Below are 25122 nucleotides of genomic sequence, written 5' to 3'. Positions count from 1 at the left end.
TACTGCATGGCAGCCATGAAGACTTCTCTAAGCCAGTCATTTTTTTTCTTTCCATGAGTGTACTGTTGCTCTAGATTAAAGAGAAGAAACATCATGACCAACCGAGAAAAGGGCTGTAAAAATACCATAATTATTTACCCCAATATAAGATGACCCCTATTTTCCAATGGCTTTTGTAGGATTTAATTTTTTAAGATCTTTTGTTGATGAATTCACAGACAATTAACCCATTAACTGTGGTTGTAGAATAAAAAGTTTCAAGCTTGCTTATTTGTACAAAATAGACAGATCCTCTTTATGAATTTAAATTTATATTCCTGTAGAGCCTATCAATCTAAATATATTTACAAAAACTATGTACACAAAGTAACTAAATGGCTTTATTGGGCTTGAAGCTGAAGTACAGTGAACTTTTGGAAGTTTTTTTTATACCACGCAATTCGATACTATTGTGAACAAGCTGACACTAGGAGAAACGATCACACCTATGTCATTATTTAGTGTACTGCACAACATAAAAAATTGACGCAACTACGCAACTTGTGTATTTTTCTTGATTAGGCCTACTGAATTTTAGACGACCACCCATTTTTCAAACGCAAAAATTGGAGGACAAAAAACCTCGTCTTATATTCGGGTTCTAATTGCCACTGGTCAACAATGATTTTGTTAAATAAATAATTTCGGGTCTTTCTTATGTATTGCCATCTGCTGATTCCAAAAATGAAGTCAGAAATTGTCCATCAACTAGGAGGACCTAGTTTTCTGCAATGATGTTGAGAATTTGTTCGAGTCAATGGGTATTGAGCATAAACCTCAGGATTGGCATTTGTTCATAGACTCCTCAAAAACAAGTTTGAAAGGAGCGTTACTACATAATGGAAACAAATATCCATCCATTCCTTTAGCCCTTGCAGTTGGTATGAAGGAAAATTATGAGAATATGAAGCTCTTACTAACCACTATCAAGTGTAACAATTTTTCTTGGCAGATATGTGGGGATTTGAAAGTAATAGCTATCTCACTTGGGTTACAGCTTGGCTATACTAAATTTTCCTGTTACTTGTGCAAGTTGGATAGCAGAGATAAAAGTAATCATTATATAAAAAAGAACTGGCCAAAGAGAGAATCACTTTAATCCAGGACAAGATAATGTTCTTCACCAACCACTTGTAAGTTCTGAAAAAATCTTATTGCCTCCACTGCATATCAAATTAGGCTTGATTAAGAATTTTGTGAAAGCAATGGATCGTGATGGCAGTGCATTTCTCTTCCTGAAAAATAAGTTCCCAAAAATCAGTGAAGCTAAACTAAAAGAAGGAATATTTGTTGACTTCAAATAAGGGAACTGATGAAAGATACGCAATTTGAAAACCAGTTAAATATGCAAGAAACACCTCCATGCGTGCATTTCAAAAATGTTGTCACGAACCTTTTAGGAAACTTCAGGTCTGAGAACTATAGAGAACTTGTCAGTGAGAAGATTGAGAACTACACAATCATGGGATGTAATATGTCTTAAAAAATACACTTTCTGCATCCCATCTCGATTTCTTTCCTGAAAACCTAGGGCTGAAAGCAACGAACACAGGGAGTGTTTCCACCAGGACACATGGAAACGGAAAGGTACTACCAGAGTAAATGATGTCCAAGTATGTTGGCAGACTATTGTTGGATACTGAAGAGATGTTTCTCAAGCAAAGTGCAGCCGAAAATGTACTTCACATACATTTTAGGTCAATAAATGTAATTTCAGCTCAGATATCGTAATACTATAATGTATAGATACGAAAAATGTTTTTTATGTGATTACACTAAAACCCTGGGTGATGGAAAAGTTCTGTAAAAAGATTTGAAATCAGCACAAAAAAGTCACTTAGAATCACCCATTATTTCCCATTTAACAGACAAAAGTTTAAATTTTGTTGACCAGTGTTGCCTGAGCCCTTCAAAATTTCAGACTCTTGCTCATACAGACCTCTTATGATTGTGTGCACATGATGGACTGATTTAAGTATATTTCGTGAATTTCTCAAAGAATAAAATATAATTATAACAGAAAATTCACAAAGATGTTTGCATAAATCTGCAAACTGACCAAAATACTTGTAATATAATGAACTTCTGAGATAAGCTGGGTTATTTTGGAATGTAGGAAGATTGTAGGAGTGTGGAATATGTAGGATGAGTATCAGAACAACACTTGATGTCACTCATAATAAAGTACTCTTTACTCTTATTTTTATATCGTACCAAGCTGCTTGATATTTACAGCCTTTACAGGAAAATAATGATTTAAATTTTATCATTTGTACATATTTTTTTTTCTCTTCACAAATATGAGATCTTTTTTTTCCCCTGTTTCTATCATTGTCCTTGTTGCAATAACCAAGATATACAACTTTTCAATTTTAATCTGGTTTCTTGATCAAATTCACCCTGTACCCAGCTGCCTGATCACCCCAACTATCCCCCCCATTGTCATGGGTAATTTCTTGTATGGATTGCAAAGCAGTTGCGTTGTATCTACAGTTTCCTCTCCATGTCCTATGCAAGCTGCAAAGCATCCCAGCATTGTTATACAGACCCGCATTCATCAGTATCATTTTTTTTAGGACTATGGGTCTCTAATATAAAAAAAAAATAAAAAATCCAAATTGTGTAATTAATAATCAACCCTCTTACATAAAACTGTACATTACAACTCTATACTCTTTCTATAAAACTTTTAAAATTTAGTATTCAAGCAAGTTTGTATTATGATACAAACCTTGACAATAGCATATGTAATAATTTTTTAGCTATCTTATATGTACAAAGCTCTACATTACCTGCTTTAGAATTTCCAAGCAGTTTTTAATTATATACAACAGAATTGTATTAAAAATAACTCATATTGCAGCAGATAATACAGTGGGAGATCACAGAGTGAAAAAAATACAATTAATTAATAAACTATTTAATTTTTTAAAAATTCAATTCCATAAAAAATACATTATGGTATTTATGATATATAATGCCAGTTTCGAACACGAACATAATTATTTATAATGTAATAATTTAAAGAAAAATTCCCATTTAACACCCAATGCACCAAGAGTCAATAAAAATAAAATCCCCATTTTTAGACCCAAAACCTTGATTCAGTAGAAATCACTGGATAATTTTTTCACCACAAGCACTATAGATATTATTTTCAGTTGGCGGAATGTGTTTCTGGTGGTCTCATGTGCACGCAGATCCCACCAATTGTAAATATAACACTTTTGTGCACCACTATTTCAAATCCACATGTGTTTAAAATAGCATGACTGAAGAGTGAAAACTGAAAATGATTTTTGTAGTTTTATAGTTACATTCACACAATGGAAAACATTTTGCTTGTTGTATTATGTCTATCCGAGAGGGAAGAGGAATCTTACAACAAATCAAATTTTGATAAAAGTCATAATTTCTTAATTTCAATGAGAAGTATGTTATGTTACGTATCTAATGCCCTTGATTTAACAATGAAGCCATTCATTCTCCTTCGTGCTTCCCAATATTTCGACGTAAGAAGTTGTATGTACATAAAAATAATATATCTATAAAACTTCTATTTTAAAAGATACGTGGAGACTAAACGAAATAAACAGTGGCACTGAGAAACTATTCGTTTCAAGGTTATGTTCTTATCTTGCCTCCTCCCATTTGAATGCATTATTACACGAGGACTTTCATTGCCATTACTCCAACTGATGAAGAGAGTAACAAAACTGAATAAACAAGGAAAGAAACATAACGTACCTCAGGGAGAGAAACATAACATAACTCGGATATACAGACTATGCATAATATTTTCAATTTTGTCATAAGCAACATAATCGGCAATGCATAAGAAAACACTCATGAAGAGCTTACAGTTTTACTGTGCCCAAGCCTCGTCTGTAATAAAATTGCAAAAATCATTTTCTGTTTCACTCAACGAACCCCAAAGAAGGCAAATTCAGTCTATAGCATCATTCCCAGTGAAGCACATTCTCTGTTCTCTCAATTCATGAGAAGGTTAACTGCACTGTTACCTAGTAGTGCTACAACTGAACTTTAAGAGAAAGGGCGAGTATTCAGTAACCTTGCTCACCAACTTTCAATATCATCATTTTGTAAGTTCCTATATTAATAAATTCTTGGCACTATTTTCTGTACATCATCCTATGTGTATACTCTTCTTGTCATTAGTAGTACTCTTGTATTACTAATATTAACAAAAGAATTCAGTGAACATAGAGTGTCTACCAAAGACTGCAACCACACAACATGTACTCCATGTCCAATGCAGTAAAAGTGTAAACGTGATCTCGCATTGTTTTCTCAGAGATCTCATACACACTTTCTACTATATTAATGTTTGTAACACAACTTCCAAACATATATCAATTCATTCTCCTTAGAAGATGACTCCTATATTAGAGTTCTCAATGTAATCACTGTACAAAACAACAATGGTCGAAAGTGGACCACACATCTGGCACACAAATAAGTTTCACACCATAACCATTATTTCAACACATAAATATTTATTTAATTCCCCCAAAAGTATAAATTCTTCTCATTTTTCATAAATAAATAAGGACATCCATCAGACTTTGGTGTGGATGGTCCACAACATAATCAAGAGAGCAGACTACTCTCCTGTTGGATTATAGGTATCCTGTGATTCAGTTTTCAGGTCACTGAAATGTCTGAAAAATCACTTGTTCTCATCTGGACTGTCGGAATCCGATTTAATCTTGACACCATTGTACTGGGGGGTGGAGTCTCTGGCTTCAGGAGGGCAATGCATGCTTCGCAGCTGCTCATGGGTACTGTGGCGGCTCGAGCTGAGGTCTGTGGGGTGCTCCATGCTTAGGTCGGTGGGCAGAAGATCTTCATCGATAGGTGCATCACCCTCTTCCACGTCTGGCTCTACTTTGATGCTCACAGCCACAGGTGGCGTTACCTGCTGGTGCTGCTGTTGCTGCTGTTGTAGCGATGTCACTGGTCTGGTAGGGCTCATTTGCTGCCGCAGGAGTGACATGTTCTTGATGCTCTTCAGTTCGCTTGGATTACGTAAGAATCTGCAACATAATATACTTTGCTGTAATATAACAACAGTGAACGACTTTCAAGTTTTGGACATGCACTCTGATGTGTTACTTCATACAGAGACGTATTGTAAATAATGTGAACCAAAAACAGAGTTCCAATTCCAGACAATTCAAATCAAATTATCCGTAAAAAAAAAAGATGGTTACCAATGGAGTGGTTTGGTAGTAACAAGCAGAATTTGTGCATTGTGTCTTCACTTGGGCGTAGGTTCGAAACACACTTGGAATGATGACCTAGGTAAATTTTTCCGAGCTTTCCCCAACTGTATGGTGATTGTCAGGCAATCCAATGACGAATCCTCGTACTATCTCAACGAATTCCATTTTGTGACCACCAACTCCATCAACACAAGATAATTGCATATGGTTGATGCAGTGTCATTAAATAGCCAATTTAAAAGTTGGTAAGGTACATTTTCTCAGAATACTGCTATTTTTCCAACATTTCCATAATTCACATTCACTCATCAATGGTGTAGTAACTGATTCATAGCATTTTCGCTGGTAGACCAATTCCATGTGATTCTTATGAAGCAACCATTCGAACTATAGAAATCCTGGGAGCTGAGACACCTGAGTATTTGATATGGCATTAAACACATAACGAGCAAGCAAGACAAACCACTGTGTTGCCATAAATAATCGACTTCGATATTTACGATAGTTTGATGGAAATGCACATCTGTGGTATTTCATTTACCAAACTCATTTATCACCTGTCATATAAAATATCTTCTTCTATTGGTCCGATGTTTCTGGGTATTTGCACCATGTCATAGATGTAGAAGAGTTAGTTCCATCATGAGACAAGACAGAGAAAAAGGGGCAATGTATCTGTTGGGTCCATTACCAAATTCTGAGAGTTACTCATGGTAACACATCCAACAGATAGGTTGTCACTTTGCCCCACTTTCCCCGACGATAGAGTCAATATGTAGCTCCAAAACATTGGCCATCTGACATGGTGCAAACATCCAAAAATCCTAGCATTATGAAAGTCTCAAATCTTGCTTTTCTTCTAAACTGTTCGTACTCATTATCTGTGTATCAATTCATCCAGGGAATATAGGCTATATGTAATTTGAATATTTTCACAGAACAGCAATATTTGAAAACCTTAGGTAAGCAGCACTTATACTGTGAATGTTCGTCCATTGTCAACATGATGTCCTGTGACAGACGTTCTGATTACTTTGCCAATCATTACAACAGTTACGTTATCATCAACTACTACTACTTTCAAAGTTTAGGTTCTTAAGCCCTCACTGAGGATTCTACAAGAACATTGGATATCCACTGTGGCGGGTCTCCTTGGTTATGTGGTCAGCATAGCTGCAGTATATAATTTAAGACAATACAAGATAAAAGATACAAATCGAATCCTGATCCACTAGATTTGTAGCCAGCAACACTATCACTTGAGTCACAGCAGAAGACTAGTTACAAGTTACAACATACAATGTCTGGACCCAAAATTCGCGCAAACATCTCAATGTATTACAAACTGAAGTACTCACTGATAACAATGTCTCTCTCCTTGCACCTTACGAAGAATGTTTACTCTGTAGTAGTAACGCAGAGCTCTCGACATTTTGTCGTAGTTCATGGAGAGATGGTTCTTCTGGATGCCCCAGAGCTTTGCCAGACCTGCAGGATCTACAATCTTGAACACTCCAGTGTCGCGATTCTTCCAGGCAATGTAGTTCGTGTAGCGCTGTGTTGGATCATTCAACAGTTGCTGGAGGAAGTCCCATAGTAGTCTGCCATCTGCAAACAGAAACACAGCTATTAGGTGCTACACCAAATTTTACCAACGAAGATTAGGGAATAAACCATACTATGATTATATAATACCACAACTGTGCCAATTGTTTATCTGGGTAGAAAGTATGGATGTTGATTGTCTCAGAAATAAGAAAAATAAAGGTCCGAGAAATTAAACTATTAAGATTTTTTGGCAAAATGTTCTCTTACATACCATAAACATACCGGTACCGGTATTGAAGAAATGTGTTCAAAACTAAATATGAACAGCATCACTTACTCTATGGGAAGGACAGTAAGAACTGATGCAATTATGTTATGAAAATTTATAAAAATTGCACACTTATTCATCATATCTGTGTAGAGGTAAATAAAAATGATAAAGAAACATAAAACAACATCACAAATGCTGAAGTTGTCAGTTTTATTTGTATTCTCAAAATGAAACATAGTGAATGATTCATCCTTATGGTTGATGTTAATAATGATGAAGTATCTCAATACTGTTTGCTAATTAAGACTTCATAATAATAACGTAAGCATAATATGTTGTACACACAAGGGCAATGCCAACAGGGGCTTTGATGAGTTAGTGCCATCCAATGCTAACCTATGCCCAACCTCCATTCATCACAAATACTGAAGCTGCAATTAAAACTTCTTTCAGAACACTTCCTAAGCTATTTCCTCATTACTTTAATTGCTGCAAAATTAGCTCAAAACTTTTTTGTAGCAATTACTTTATAATTTCTCTATTGTTGTGTATGAACTGATGATATCAATGTTTTAATAAGTAAATCTTAACTAAACTTGTTTTTGTTTCATATCTTGGAAATAATCTGTGCTAATTATTACTGATATTCTATATTATAAAAATTTTCTGGATACACATTGTATCATTGTCATGATTGTAGATGTATACAGGGTGTGGCATTTAAAACAGGCCACCTGAATAGCACGGCCATTTGTAGTTATAGAAGATAAATCTTCAGACAAAAGTTGTTTGGCGTGTAGAGGGACATATTGTGGTATAGATATTTATTTGATAGGTGCAGATGTAGAGAAGATATGGAAGCCAACTTCATTATTTTAAATAGATTGATATGATGTATTATTTACCCTTTAATATTGAGTTTGTAATTAGCAAAGGATGGTATGAACAAAATTGTTTGAAAATACCATCCTTTGCTAATTACAGGGCTTTATCCTGTCCCCATTACTCGGCAACATGACTGCCATATTTGTAGCATCTTTAATCTGATTTTGAAACTGTTACCGCAATACTAGAAGAGGTCTTGCCGTCCCCCTCGTCATACATGCTTTCTACTATACATCATTTTCTACATACAACCTGGTGGCTGCATCACTCAATTTTATTAACTGTTTTAATTTATATCCTACTTTTAACGTTGTTTTAACTAGTTAAGACCAAGTGTTCATTTTGTTAACATGTTTTATTCGACCTGAAGATGCAAATATATAATTGGCGAAAATGTTTGTCGTTAAAATATATGTAATGTTACTTTTTGGTATAACATAAATTTTAATGTATTTCTCACTGTTAAGTATTGATTGAATTAAATTCTTCTATTAATTGATATTGTACTTAACGGACCAATATGCCATTGAAATTAAAACAGGTAGTGTACCAAGAAATACTAATGAGTCCCAGAGACATGAAAGACTATAACATGAGCATGTTCGGCGATAAGCTCTAATGAAATTCAATGTGCAATGTTTTCCACTCAGAATCTCTTTGCATCATGTATCAATGCTGAATTCACTACTTTGAACACATGGTGTAATTCTGAACATATGATGTAAGTTATAGAAATGATTGACTTTTTCTTTAACAAACATATTGTTCGTAATTAACCTTTAACTATATTCAATGGCCATTAAAACACACGTCTTCAAATGCACTATTAAATGATAAATAATAAATCATATCAACCCATTTTAAATAATGAAGTTGGTTTCCGTTTCTCCCCTACACCTGTACTTATCAAACAAATATCTATACCACATTATGTCCCCCTTCACGCCAAACAACTTTTGTCTGAAGATCTGTCTTCTATCACTACAAATGTCCGTACTATTCAGGTGGCCTGTTTTAAATGCCTCACCCAGTATAAAAGAGATAATTGACCAAAACAAATCCGAAACTTTTGAATTTTTGTGAGAACTTTTTTTTTTTTCACATAGCTGAAGTTTAATTTGTTGTTAAAACTGTATTTCATGTTATTTTACCTAATGTTGCTCCCACTGAAATTTTATGAAACATCAAACCTTTTTGTCACATGTTTTACACACTATAACCTTGCTCTCAGCTTCAGCAACCGTTATCCACGACTTAGTTACCTGCTAATATAGAAGAAATAGTGTTCACAGAAGCAATTAAGTACTAAGTAGGTTTCACTATGGGTTACTTATGTTGCCAATGAAGTTTATAGGTCCACCCTGCTCAGCTATTGGAAAGGTATGCATTAGAAACTATTCACTGCAATGATTCATGGGAAAACCAAACACCTATTTCTGCAGGGGATGAACGGCAATGTTGCCAAACTTATGTAGGCCTATTTATACAATCCCCCTCAGAACTAGACTGCTGTATATTTCATAATGGAGTCAATATGCTGCTCAAAAATATAATAATTGTACCTATACGGTATCCTAATGACAACAATTATAAAGAGAAATATCTTGATATACAAAACAATTTAAAATTAAAAACACATAATCAAGCTTGAGGTTGTTGGCTGGGTTCATTTGGAATGTGTATTTATTAAAATATTAATTATTTCAAAATTATCAAGATCTTAGGAACGATTATACAACAGAGATGCTGTAATATTATGTAGTTTTAGGTTATATGACACCAAAATATGTAGTTATGTAAAAATAAAAAAAAAGTTACTTTGTAGTATAATTCTGTCACAAGTAACATTCTAATTCGCAAAGATTTATGCTTTTCATATCAGTAAGTGAAAGAAAGAAATTATGTAATTACCAGACATCGGATTCTAGGGCAAATGCCTATTTTGTTTCTTTAGGAGAAAAGTAAAAATAATTATTAATATTTGTGTTTCATGGGAATTGAAAGGTATTCAAAGAGTTTTATAGTGCCCTAAAATGCCCTAAAACGGTTATTAGAGCCTAATTTGTTAATATTCGCCTAAAAATGCCTAACTCACTGTAAAGTTTCGCATTTTACTCTTACTTTTTATAATTTATACATGCATTCACTGCGAAATTTAAGGCATTTAAAAAGTGGAAAGTTTGCTTCACACCGGCCATGAAACCATTGATAAAGGAAACAAAATGTTTTGAATCTCACGACACTCGCAATAGATTTCACCGAATTTAACATGTTTGGAGGCATAAATGCCGACAAAGAACAAACCTTAGTTTTGAAGCAGGCAACAATCACAACATGTGCTGCTACTGATTCAGAGATATACTATACTATAAAAATGACTGTTTTCGGTCTGAAACCGATTAGCTGTACTGCCCTTCAGAGTGTCATAAAATCACAATTTTTGGAGAAAGAGTGTTTTTGAAATATTTATGAAAAGTCGTAAAACTGCGAATTAGTAGGGTAAACCGTTACAAAATATTTAAAAGAATGGCCCTCCTAGTGTTAACACTACCAGGAAATGCAACAATAAGTGGAACTTTGTATTTTTGTCCAATTTAATCTCAATAACAACGGTTCATTTGAATGCTCGTTAACAGTTGCTCTTTCCCTCACCTTATTTGTGATGAGAAGTTTTGAGCGGTAGGACGTTTTCCTGTGAAGTTTAACGCGATAATGCCGAAAAATATAAGTGCAAAATCTACATTGATCCAGCAATGGCTAACAGAATATTCAGAATTCACTTATGATGGAAAAATAATATTCTGCAAGATTTGTAGCAAACAGGTATGTAACAATAGTTGAAATATATAAATTCTATTAATTTTAATGAGTAGGCCTATAATATTTATACATTGACTGAGCTATCCTGAGGTATAATTCTTTTTAAGACCACTACACTTTAACCTTTTAAATTCCGATAGTTAAAGTATTTGCAGGTCATTAAAATTTTGATTGTTCGAACCCACTAACTTTGTGATAGAAATACGGCAATACAACAATTAGGATTTTATTTTAATTCAGTTTACTTTACATTTTTAGATTTCGCAAGAAAAGAAGTGCCACCTAAAGCAGCATGTGCAAGGAGCGGCTCTTAAGGCTAAAGCTCAGCAGAAAAATCAACTGCAACAAACTTCACTAACACAGCCTACTTCATCCAATCTCAGCAGCAATTTCTATGCTGATTTAACCAGAGCGTTTGTTGCTGCTAACATTCCCTGCAATGCAATTGAAAATCCGGTTTTAAGACAGTTTTTACAAAAATACTGCAAACAAAATATCCCATATGAGTCGACCCTAAGAAAAAATTACTTAGACAGAATATACAATGAAACTTTAGCTTCCATTCGGGAGGATATAGGTGATTCTTACATATGGGTCTCTGTGGATGAAACCTCAGATCCTATGAATAGGTATATAGCAAATATGGTAGTAGGAAAACTTAATCCTGATGGACCTTCGATTCCACACCTCGTATGTGTTAAGGAACTTTCGAAAGTGAATAGCCAAGCCATTGCTTATTTTGTAAATAAAGGCCTACAGTCTTTATACTCAGGTAATATAGACGATTCTAAAGTTCTGTTGTTTTGTACTGATGCTGCCTCATACATGGTTGCTGCAGCTCCACTTCTTAAAACATTTTATCCTAACCTCACGCATGTAACCTGTCTAGCACATGGCCTTCACAGGGTTTCTGAAACAATCCGGAATGAATTTCCTCTTGTCAATTCATTTATTTCTAACACAAAAAAATGTTTTTGTAAAGCTCCATCCAGGATTTCAATATTCAGAGAGAACTTTCCAGATATCCCACTCCCACCTCAGCCGGTTGTTACACGATGGGGAACCTGGATTCAGTCAGTGGTGTATTATTCTAAGTATTTTAAAGAAGTGGTCACAGTTATTGATAAATTACCTGAAACTGATAGTGCAGCGTGTGTGAAAGCAGTGAAAGATTGTCTGAATGACTCACGAGTGAAAAACGATATTGCCTACATAACATCAAACTTTTCTTTCATACCTGCAAGCATTGAACAATTAGAACGTGAAAAACAATCTCTTTGTAGCCAAATAGCAATAGTAAAGGAAGCTCAAGTGAACATACATTCTGCTTTGGGCGAAACTGGGAAAAAAGTTAAAAATAAGTGGGACAACGTATTAAATAAGAATGTAGGATTTTCATTGTTGGAAAAAGTATCAAGAGTGATATCGGGGGAAAGTGTAAATGTTCCAGTAAGTATTGATGTTTCTATTGTACCTAATTTAAAATTTGCGCCTCTCACATCAGTTTCGGTTGAAAGAAGTTTTTCTGCTTTCAAAATGATTCTCAGTGACAAAAGGCAAAGGTTAACTGTGGAGAATTTAGAAAAAATTCTGGTGGTGTACTGTGTAGATAATTATAATAAAGTCTGAGCATGGAACTGAATTTCAATAACTTAAAATGAGTAATCTTGATATCAATAATCATTATTTCATTAGTTTCAATATATTAAATTTGTGCAGCTCTGTTTATAAATATAATATAGTATTCTTTTTTAATGTTTAAACATACTTTTTTGTGCGTATTTTAGTTTATAACTAAAAATTTCAGTGAAAGAAATAAGTATGATACCTTGATGTGCCTAAAATGCCTATTTTCATTAAAATAGAGCCTAATTTTACAAATTTTGAGCTTATTTTAGGCGCCTAAAACTGCAATTTTTAGTGCCTAAAAATCCGATGTCTAGTAATTACATAAAATCTGGAGTGTACAGATAAATCATCATTTTTTGTTACTATGATGTACCAACGTACATATGATATTTCCGTGCAGGAATTCTGCATTACCATATGGTGAAAAATGGGTAGAATGGAGACAAATTTTCTCCAGCACCGGGATTCGAACCTGGTAATGAGTGCACCTCTGTACATAGTGTTGGACAATGTGCCACTGCCACATATTTTGTGACACAGTACATGAGTGTAGACCACCAAAAGGGAATATAGAGGTAGAAATTAAACTGAGAAGGATTCAATCTGGCTGCATCTAGTGTGGCTTGGTGGGTAAAGCGTCAGCACATAGAGCTGAAAATCCGGGTTCGAATCCCAGTGCTGGTGAGAATTTTTCTCCGTTCTAGCCATTCTTCACCATATATGGTAATGCAGAATTTTATTTTATCTTAAGTTGGTTATTTTACGACGTTGTATCAACAACTCAGGTTGTTTAGTGTCTGAATGATATGAAGGTTATAATGCCGGTGAAATGAGTCCGAGGTCCAGCACCGAAAGTTACCCAGCATTTGCTCAAATTGGGTTGAGGGAAAACCCCAGAAAAAACCTCAACCAGATAACTTGCCCCGACTGGGAATCGAACCCGGGCCACCTGGTTTCGCGACCAGCCGTGCTAACCGTTACTCCACAGGTGTGGACGTAATGCAGAATTCCTGCACAGAAATATCATATGTACTTCGGTACATCATAGTAATATGATAAGCATAAGTAATCACCGTGATTCAAAATGGCGCCTTGTTCCATCGGACCCCAGCCACTTAGTCACTCATGAGTGCACCTCTGTACATAGTGTCACATATTTTGTAACACAGTACATGAGGGTAGGCCACCAAAGGGGAACATAGAGGTAGAACTTAAACTGAGAAAGATTCAATCCAGCATTGGAACTTGAATCTGGTGTGGCTTAGTGGATAAAGCATGAGCACGTAGAGCTGAAAACCTGGGTTCAAATCATGGTGCCGGAGAGAATTTTTCTCTGTTCTACCCATTCTTCACCATAATTTTTTGTATCAAAATTTTTTCAGTTTGAAATCGAATCTAACAGCAAACAATGCAACGACTTGATCATAGAGGATGACCAAAATCATGCTGTAAAGTAGTGCACAGTGACTAAATGCTTCTCACTAATAATATACATATAAAATATAATTATTCAGTCTTTCACTTATGTTTCCGAACATTATGGACTACAATTATGCAACTTACTTGTATTGGGTTCTGGCGTCTCTGTTGGGAAGAACTCCCTCGCTGAAACAGCCCTGAAACCACCTCCATTCGTGCAGAAGTTGGTGCCTGGACTTGCCTGCTCCTTGGCAGGCGAGTGTGGTGGCTGCTGAGACATTACAGCATTCACCCCGGGAGTCGAGGGAGGGCTGCTGGTGCTATTTCCGTTTGGTGGCTGGCTATGCTGCGTTGTTGCTCCTCCATTGGCCATCGTCAAGCTCCCACTGTTGCTGTCCTGGTAACTGTCCTCATCAGAATCGGATGACTGGTTACTTCCATTGCTGCCTCCATGATATGAAGATGTTGCATTGTGGTCTGCGTGCTGTGGGCTCCCTGTTCACACAATTCTTCATTTCAAACTCAGTGTGACATAATGGAACAATAGTGTGATGGGGATGGTAGGGGAACTAAAGGATAACACAATATACCCAACCATAGACTTCACAGTGGCTTAGTTGTTATGAGGGACGTGAAGTTGGATTCTAAGTTAATTGAGGTTTTTCATGAATTCCCATAGTCTCTCAAGACAAATGTCAGAATAATTATTTTAGGGCCACGAGTGATTTTTTCAATTCTTTTTTTGCGTTTATAATGATATGCCACATAACTAGCAATGAATAACCACTGCAGTTGAATAAATAAAAGTGCATAAATAAACAGACAAATAAACTGAACTTTTCAGAGGAAACACGTCTCAACAGCCAACACAAATCTAACAAAAGCTCTGACAAGAAGCCATCAGCAGTGTGAGTGACAGTGGCAACTAAATCATTGTAAATTAAGAAGTTTAAATGAAATGCACATATAAATATATAGACATACAACAAACACACACAGAATGTATATGATTTTCCAGTAAGAACTTCTAAGGTATATATAGGAGGGTCATAGTTGATCACTTTTCGCTATGAACCTACCTCAAAAACACCTCTTGACGTTCTGTTAGTTTTTGGTTTGGACAGTCCATTATAATTACTGTATTCCATATCGGGTATGTGAGCTATAGCAACTGCTCAAAGTGACGAAGTCTAGCATCGCTACTCATATTGGATCCGCATATTATGTTCTTTGGACACATTCAAACATGCCTGACTATGTTTGGATCTCATGCACCACCACTGCAATCTGTGCACTAGGTCTTCCTCAGATGCAACAAATGTCTCGTAAACTCAGTCCTACAGAAAGAATACAATGGACGTGAAATTCTAAGAGCGTGGAGGCCCTGCTCTTTTAATCTACTTCCCTACATAGATTTGGTTGAGGTAGTTGCAGACAATGTTGCAGAAGTGTGTGGGTGCCCCATTATGTTGTAGTTTTATACATAACCGAATATTCAGTGATATGTCATCCAGCAATTCTGGCAAAGTTTCATGCAGAAAGGTCAAGTAAATAAAGCTTAGTGATTTGGCAGCATGTATGGTACAATCGAAAGACATTTGAGGCTGCTGCTCACATATTTACAATGAACCATTGCTAAAACACATAGGATATGTATTTTCAGCATCCCAAGGAAGGCCATTGCAGGAAGTGAAGAAGCCTTTCCTAGTTGAATGAAGCTTCATCACTGAACAACGCTAGCTGTGGTAATTAATGGTCTGCATTACAGCATTCAAGAAATCAGTGGGAGATGCAAACACATGGGATAAAGCATAGCCCTCTCTAGTCATGGTCCAGCCCACACTACGTGGCAACACCACACAGCACGTTAGTTGTCGTCCTAACCTGTTGAACGGCTGTTAAATGTGAGAAAACCAGTAGCCTACATTGCTTTTCTGTTTCAAAGGATAAGTAATTACTCCTGAATCTTTAGTGAGTTATGCGATCCACCCTATTATTGTCTGTTATGTTAGCAATCCTCATAAATGTATTTGTTGTAAGACATGTTTACATATTTCTGCTCCATCTGACGACTGACCCTGTAAGTTGTTTAACCGGCACAAGTCTTATCACCTTTTTGAAATTACCAAATACAGCACTAATTAAAAAAGTTACAATACTTTTTGCGAGATAATCTGATACAGGTCTATTTGCAGCAATCCCAAACAACCGTCCATTTTTGTACTTGAATTTCATCTACTCGAAGAGTCACAATTTTTTCACTCTCCGAAAACTGCTTGACTAACATCCTTAAAGAAATGCATATTCTCAGTTTCTGAAGAAGGAGACACTTGAAACGAGGAGGAAAGTTTTCTTGGATATCGAGGGTGCAGTGATTAAAAGATGATGTTCAATCTAATGACATCATAACACTTTGCACTCTGGTTACAAATTAAAAAAAAAAAATACTTTATAATATTAATATTATTGAGGCGAGACCATACTTAGGTTTTCATAAATATTAGATCACATTGATTACATAAAAGATCTATTTAAGCTGCTTTCATCATAGTTATCGTTTTGCAACAACAGTTTTAAACTTTGTGGCGAGACAGTAATTTGGGATACAAGAAAGCTTTTGTTGCTGATTGGCTATCTGGTGAAACACAACATTCACAAAAGCTATTAGAGATGAAAGCTAACTCCATCATGTAAGCAAAGAATTTCTACAGATTAGCAAGTTACAAGCTGTATATCTTAAAGCCTTATTCGATAGAGATTCACCATTCATTTGCACTTCCACACTAAAATCGCTGTTTATTCTAAAGCTGGCAGTTATTTTGGGTGCATTAGTTACGCCTAATTGATACACTATGCAACAAGATTCTTTTTTTAAATAATAATGAGTCGTTTTTAGATACAGCTAGTTTCTTTGATGCATTTTTCTAGAAATTAGGAAAATGCTACACTCGGTTTTCATCTTGCCTGTCTCTTTTCATTGTTCTTTTCCTTTTTAAGGCAATTGTCAATTTCTTGTCTTCTCTTTTGCTGATTCTTCCGTTTGGTTCCAGTCAACATAATTAGATATGAAGGCAAATTTGGGAACACAATCAAAATTGAAGAGTGTGATCCCAAAACACGTTCAGTCCATTTTTATTAAAGGACTGGGCTAGCTTTTTATCCACTAGTCTACGGATTGAACGAGTTTTCAAGTAGCATGCACAATAACACACACTTTTAGACAAGAATTGAAGTTTTGTAAGAAAAGAAGCTTAAAATATAAGAATAAAGGTTTAAAAAAAACCATGTATTTGTATAAATCATAAAAATGGCCAAATGGACTGAGCGAGTTTTGGGATCACACTCTTCAATTGCACCTTCACACAAAACTGCATATCATGTTTACAAAACACTTCTCTCCGTCCTTGTTGATATATTTCTCAACAAAGCTCTGTCACTTCCCTGAAATTGTTTCATTCGTACCACAGATCTGATGGTTGTTGACCGGTCTACTCCTGGAACCAAATGGATCCATTTAACTGAGTAGTTCGAGACTTTAAGAAACAGAAAATAATTTACTATCCTTTCGCTCTGCTGTCTTATTGTACTTATTTATGCAACCCAGCGCTACGTATCTATGTATCTGGCATGGTTATGTTACCACAGAACCCAGTGGCGGTTCCTCAGGGGAGAGAAGGGAGGAACGTCCTCCTCATATTTTTCTTAATTTGAAAGTAAATACCAAATAAAATATGTACCTTGAAATTCGAGGAAGATTCGATAATTTTTAAATTCACAGCTATAAGAAAACCTCGGTTGGTCAAATTTTAAACAACGCATGCTCATGTGCTGCGCGAAAACTGTGAGAAAGATACGAGATTGTTTGTGAGGAGGAAAGTCAATCCTCTACCTCCCCTACTGCAGTTAACACACAGAGACAACAGCGCACGAGCTGCCAGAAAAAGAAGCAGAGTTTTAAAGCAGGTAAATGAATGGGTAGGGAGGAGATCCTCTTCTGGTTCTGTGCATGGGCGAGAAACAGTGTAGCAGACAGAAACTGACTGGTAGTGCAGCAAGCTCTCTACTGCTGCCATCTAGCGATGTTACATTCAATCAGAGTATAACTCATAGGACCCACAATAAAAACAATTTTAACGCAGAGCTATGAAAGACACCATATAAACTTTTTTTTTTTTAATTATAAATCAAATATTATTCATTGCACTTTATATAGACTACTATTCATAGTTTGAAACTTTCGAGGATATTTGAAAGTTAAAGTCGGGTTTATATAAAACAAAGTGGAAGTAGTTATACATTAGTATCAGAGATATTTTTGGCCCCTGAAATAAAATTCACTTCCATTCATTGTCTACTAGACAGAGCGACAGCCAAGTTGTCAGTTTTGTTTAAATATATTTGAAATTGAAAGTACTCCAAACTACATTATTTTTAACATAAAAAAATGAATACGCCACCGGCAGCTCACATATATCTTAAATGCTCAAGCTATATTTCAACCATAATGGTAGTATGACTTTACAAGAACTGACATTCTTCAAAAGCATATGATACTGAACTTGTAAAAAGTGCATGTGGCAACACAGACCATGTGGGTGGGTGCAGTGTTCTCGCTTTCCTAACAGATTATTTCCCATTCCCACTTTTGTAAAACAGTTCTGGTTACGTGTTAGTAGCTAGTCTCTTCCAACACGTGTGATGCTGTAGTGTATGCGAAAAATGCTGCGAGGTTGTGAATTTCCTTGTAATTGTTAATTTGTGCAATAATTATTCAACAATAAATGGAAGCGAAGACATATTATATTTTGGACAATTCAGGAAACTCAGTTTACAAGAACAGATTATTGCTATACAAAAGGGAAGGCCAACTCCAACACTACCTGGTCTTACATGAAGGCCTATGCATATAGGCTAATTTATAGCATGTTTCATTCAAGAAGGTGTCATTTTGTGCTGTTAACTTCTTTTCTCCTCTTAAGAAATATGCAGGAGCCGCCACTGACAGAACCATAACTATGGAAATATTGGCGCAAATACACAAGCGAGAAGAGCGTGTTACACTTAAACACTTGGCACACTGCTCAGCTGATAGGATGGGCTCCAGCGTTGCCACATTTACCACGGCCAGGCCATGACTAAAGAGGGCTATGGATAAAGTCATTTGAACATAGAGCTTGCATCCATAGAGGTTACATGAAGGACCTGTCAGATGCTCCTTTGATGATATGTACATAAGTTTTATAATATCTCTGCCAGTGACTGACTGTTGAGTTTGAAGTGACTTGTGTATTTTGGTAGTAGGTTTCAGAGTACTAAAAGCAAAACAAAAGATACATGGTTGTCTTCATTCCAATGCTCAGATCACTGCTTGCTTGAGTGTAAGGTGAGAATTTAGCCACACTTTTTCTCCCAAGTCAGTACAACCTTTTGTTAGCTCTCTTTCCCCTAACCGCAAACTGTGACGTTGCACAGAAGCATAGATATAATATAAGATTGTGTAATCGTATGGGTACTTATCAATGCCTGATCTGCAGCTCAAGCAAGGGCATTTTCCTGAAAATCATAAGTTTTATCTGGTCCTTAGAGGGTCATATTTGACCTTGTTGACCACAAAAGTTACCAATTTCTCGCAACAACTGATCCACTTGGCAAAAACGTTGTGTGATGGCGTTGGTTAATAAGGGAAACATTAATGGTACAGCCACTGGACAGCCCTTCCATTACCCCCTGATGTGCCACACACCAACATTATGGCAGTGTATTCCGCAAAAGTGTGTGCTACCATGCTGTATCTGATGACGAAGAAAGAATGACAACACTGACGCACTACCTCCACAATGTGGACACAGTGTCAGCAGTCCATGTCCAGCATGCGACTAATCATATCAGGCCTGTTGCACATAATTGGAAGTGCAGTATATACAACTTACCGGCATTATAACACGTGTGTTTAGTGAGGCAATCTGACCATTCCCTCACATGGAGGAAAATGAAATCAGTGGTGAGTGGCTGTGATTTAGGCCTATCACCGATTCGTTTTCCTTCAGTGCAAGAGAGCAGTTGGAAATCACCACTAAACATGTGTGTTACACCGGTTATAATGTCGGTAAGTTGTATATGTCGCACACTGGGCAGACACTACACTACACCTGAGATGAGATGAGATGCCACATGAGAACCCAAGCTCCTGAAAAAACCCGTGTTACCTGGACCACAGGCTTGCCTAACACAAGTTATAAATCAGGTGTAAACTGGGGATCGAACCCAGTGCTCTAGCCACTAAACCACCACGGCGATTGGGCATCTAAGTACGGTACTTTAAGTTTAATATTTGGAAACAGTCATTCTTGTTCTTGTATATAATTATTTCAATCACGCAATGTTTTCGGAGCAAAACATGCATTCTTAAACAGTAACAGACAGATTTAATAAGCATGTATGAGATCTGGCTATTACACTTTTACTACGTCATACTACTTTTGACCAATAAAACGATACGAAACGTCGTGTTTCAACCAATCATTACTGCTTATCACTACAATTTTATCACTTCCCTAGCATTTGTTTATTTTATCACTTCCGTAGCATTTGTTTGTTTTTATCATTTCCCTAGCATTTGTTTCTTTGTCTGCCAACATTTCAAACTGCAAATTCTTTACGGTACTATACAACATGCTTTGCGATCGTCAATTGTTTCCCGCATAGATAGTGAACAGAAAATAGTGGCTCCGTTCAAACGTTTTGGTGAAGCTAACATCAGTGAAATAGAATTTTAGTAAGTCAATTAATATTTATTTTATTGTATTAGAGTACTGTATTTTTCTTCTCATCTTTATATACTGTATTTTGTTTCTGTCACCTCCCTACCATTTGTTTCTTTGAATGCCAACATTTCAAACTGAAAATTCTTTATGGTAGGTACTATAAAACATGCTTTGCGATCGTCATTTGTTTACAGCATAGATAGTCAGTTGAAAATGGCGGCTCCATTCAAACGTTTTCGTGAAGCTAACATTAGTGAAATAGAATTTTAGTAAGTCAATTAATATGTTATTGTATTAGAGTACTTTATTTCTTCTAATTGTGTAATAGCCAATTAAATCCCACTCGAGTTTTGATTTTCTCTAGATAAATCAAAACCTCTAGTGATTTTACTGTTTATAATACAGTGGCTACCTGAGTTAGGGCAAGTAATTGTATGGCTCTCCTCTGTCTGTGACATTATGGTTGTCCAAGCCTATTGTACTTTATTTTATTTTATTTTGTACATTTAAGAAAAATATGCTGTAAATGGCAACTACAGCTGTTAACTCACGCAGCTTTGTTGATGTGAGGACGACTACAAACGTGGCTTTGAATCTTGTTTAGGGAATGGATATTGTCGGTTGTTAATAAGTTGTACTGTGTTGTCTTAAGTACAGGACCGGAGTCATACTGATCTCACATCAAGGAAGTTCCACTGTTTTTATATCAATTAGATTGAGAAAACTTCTGAAGTAGGCCAGGGCCCACAAAGACTGTAATGAGTGAATTTTATAATAATTTTCTCGTCACAATTATGACACACTTACCTGATTGACTGTCAACAGACGGTGCGGGACTAAGTGTGACGGAGTTGCCTTGGTGAACGAGGTGCGAAAGGCTCGGTGTTTGGAAGTCGGATGCTACTATGGCTGTCGACGTCAGCATGCTGTTCCAGGTGGGCGTAGTTGTGCCCGTTATGTGATGGGGTGACAGAGGGTAGTGATGCCGCGAGGTGGGTGTGACGGGGCTGCTGGGCAGGCAGCGCTGGAGTGTCTGCGAGTCTCTTACCAGCAGCTGGAGCACGTTGTGCAGAACATCACCTGCACCTGGCGAACGCTCTGCCAGGTCGCCCTTCGTCAGCAGGCAGATCGCTTTCCCTATAACAATCATCATCAGTTCAAAACCATTCTGGAAAAACTGAAATCTACCATTTTCATTATGCGAATCAGTTAATCCCAGTTAACTGGTATGGGTCATGACAATTCCTTTCTAAAAATCAGATTCTGCTAATCTCTCCAAAAGGGGTTCAACCATCGTCCCTCCCAGTTAGACATGATTTGTCTTAAGAGTAGTCAGACTTCCTCTCCTGAACCAGGCACACATAATTTCCCATCACACTTTACACAGACTTCGGACTGTCATGGGATAAGCTGGATAACCAAATCATATAATGGAAAATATCCTTGACACATTTAAAAATTATCTATTTATTAGCCACAATTAGCTTCTTACTGCCAGTCATCCCGATTAATTAAAATTACAAATTAAAATTCTTAAATATTGTAGGTTTGCATAAAAATTATTAATTTTTTAACTTAAATATATTGGGAAGGGTCTTGTAAGATACAGCATTGCAATACTGTGAGATGTCATTAAATTTTTTATTTTTATTAAAGAGGTAGAGAGATAAAATTTCGATAATTTCTGATCAATTACCACTTTTCTGTTTTACAATAAACGAACAGACCCTAATCTATGTGTCACAAAAGTTTCTAGGGTTCTCTAGAGACTACAGTACCAGTATTGCAACAGACTAAACATAGCGCTTGCATTCTTGGGTTGCGTATGATGTCATATTTTCACAGTCACTCAGTGACGATGCAAACCGTGATATAGAGCTAGGTCATTTTACACTTTAAGATTAGCCTAAAATAATATAACGTACCAGCACTAGAACAGTACTATATTACGCTGTCCAGAATAAACCGTACTTCACAGGCGCAGATCCATACTACTCAAGAGAATCAGGACAAATTACTTAATCACCACTCCAATCTGACTGGTAGGAATACTTGGTTTTTGCGCACTTTGAAACGTTGTTGCTGGGCTATAGGTATAATCGACCGCCATTTGGATTCTTTTGTTGCCGGTTGCAGCTAGCAGACGAGAACAACATTTATCATCAGTCATGGAATCAGTCAGACAGGCTAGCTGTATGTAACAATCCCCAGGTTTTTACCTTACAATGAAGAGAGATCCACTCTTCAAAACGTTGTGCTACAATTTTTGAAAATTAGCAATGGAAGAAGTCCAAACATCTCAACCATTGAACAATTCACCGTTGTTCTCCCCCCCCTTCATTCAGATCAAACATTTCTCATCCCTTTAAACATTTATCATGTCGAAACTTCTGTGTAAGTTAGCCAGTCAATTGTAATTGTTATGATTGATAGGCCAATGTCTAAGGAAAGCATAGAAAATAATTCGAAAACAAAATATTTTTGAGAAGTGAGAAAAAAAATACTAACTTCGAAGTGATTGTTCAAAATAGATATTTACACCTTCAAAAGTTGGCGAGTGGCAAACTTTTTTTTTTCACTTGAGATGGGTAGACCAAAGCGAGAGAAGTGTTGAGAAAGAGTGGAAATTATTTTTTACAAGTTGTTGCTACTCAAATCTTAACTGGTTTCCGAATTATGGCGAATTAAACGAGCATTTTCGCTTGGGTAGTATTCAAAGACTCAACCTTTTGCCTATTAAAAGAAAAGAATGGGGATTTCTTATGAAATCTTCACACTGATTTCAAATCTGTTCACAGAATGTTTCCATCACTCAAGGTTTCTGAGTTAATCGTGAGTTTTGAAATTTAATTATAATATTCTTATTAGGCCTACATAAATAATATCTATACTGATTAAACACTTCTGTGATATATGTACTTTGAAATTCAGAAGAATGAAAATAATGTTGTACTTGTATTAAAATTTATTATTGTTATTATTTTATGGAATGAAGCTTTCTTGTTTCATTTACCAGCTCTAGCAAAAGAGCCATTCCACTCCAAACTGATCAAGATCTGACATTGCTCTCTGCGATTTTTTAAAACCATTTTTGGATACGTTTAACACTTTATTTAATCTTAAGCTTGGATGAAAGGTAAAAATATTATGTTTATTACTATGGGGATTATTATGCACTAAAAATATGGAAATATGAGTACATTTATTAACTTAAAATACTCTGGAAAGTTTTATTTCGAGATTTATTCCTGGACAGTCATGGACTTTGAGCTACGCATAATATATTAGAGGCCATCCCTCAAAGGGATGTGAGTTTGATTCCCATCCTGAGAACAGGCATTATGTGAGTGTGGTATAATTGATCAAAGGAAAATTGAAAATACCTACTGACCAACACGGTATTGACAGCAAAATTTAAAAACAGACCTGCAGAAAATTTGTATGCTTCTGTCATTAAATTATGCACTAAACTTCGAAATATTCATGTATATGCACTGTAAAACTTTTATTATTGATTCCCAATACCATAAAACGAATATATCTGCTAAATGCATAAATGTCGAATTTTATTTTAATTACATTTTTAAAACTTAATGCGGTAACTCAAAAAAACCCTGGCAGTTCCAGAATTTTAGTAAAGAAATTTAAAATCACTACGAAAAAATCTATACAAATAAACCTTTTCTTATTTTTAACAAACAAAAATGTAATTAGCATATGTTAATTATGTAATAGAAATATTTTACTTAAATTTCAGCACTCACGATTAAAAAGAAAAAACCTTGGGTGATGGAAATATTTTGTCAACAGAGTTGACATCAGCGCGAAAACTTCATAAGAAGCCACACCTCTTCTCTTTTAACAGACAAAAGGTTGAGTCTTCGGTTTTCTGCCAAGTGAAAATTCTCATTTGTTTAACTCGCCGTAACTTGGAAACCAGTAAGATTTTGAGAAGCGACTACTTTTAAAAGTAAATTACATTTTTTAAATATTTCCTTCGCTTTGACCCCATCTGAAGAGAAAAAATAAATAAGTTTGCTGCTAGCTACTTTTGTCTATCCTGAACAGACCATTTCGAAGTTAGTATTTTTTTCTCACTTTTCGAAAAGATTTGATTTCGATTTATTTTCTGTGTTTTCCTTAGACATTGGCCTATCAAAAAAAAAAAAAAAATTACAGAGCGAATGGTTGACTATCATAGGAGCTACGAAATGATACATGTTTAAAGGAACAGAAAATTTCGTTCTCGTGTGCTAGGTGCAAATGGCAATGAAAGATTAAAGAATCAAAATGTCTAATGATTGTACCCACTAATATAGAACCTCGAGAGTTTCAGGGCCCTACCACACTTGGAACTACCAGTAATTATGTCATATTTAAAAGGCTGTGCTCTTTAAATACTTTGTTGTATACTGGTCTTTTAAAGTGATTTTTCAGCGCTTCCAAATTTTGGAAGTTAGAATTTTCACCCAATTCCTAAGAAATAAGTGATTTTTTTTTT

The 25122-nt window shown here is 35.9% G+C and overlaps 1 protein-coding gene across 4 annotated transcripts in view; it reads right to left on the bottom strand.

Moving 5' to 3' along the window:
• Positions 1-2209: 2209 nt before the first annotated feature.
• Positions 2210-25122, bottom strand: part of aop (anterior open) — a 268646-nt gene continuing 245733 nt past the window's right edge. For all 4 annotated transcript variants that reach the window (XM_069826438.1, XM_069826435.1, XM_069826437.1 and 1 more), the window contains 4 exons: positions 21429-21758; positions 14002-14352; positions 6644-6893; positions 2210-5096 (listed from right to left, as the gene is read on the bottom strand). In XM_069826438.1, the coding sequence (XP_069682539.1) occupies positions 4730-5096; positions 6644-6893; positions 14002-14352; positions 21429-21758 (1298 nt within the window). In that variant the 3' untranslated portion in view covers positions 2210-4729. The remainder of the gene's footprint in view (positions 5097-6643; positions 6894-14001; positions 14353-21428; positions 21759-25122) is intronic.

Source organism: Periplaneta americana, chromosome 5 (assembly GCF_040183065.1).
Source record: "Periplaneta americana isolate PAMFEO1 chromosome 5, P.americana_PAMFEO1_priV1, whole genome shotgun sequence".
Classification (NCBI taxonomy): domain Eukaryota; kingdom Metazoa; phylum Arthropoda; class Insecta; order Blattodea; family Blattidae; genus Periplaneta; species Periplaneta americana.
The sequence above is the reverse complement of the archived record's forward strand: the minus strand, read 5'-3'. Positions and strand labels throughout refer to the sequence as shown.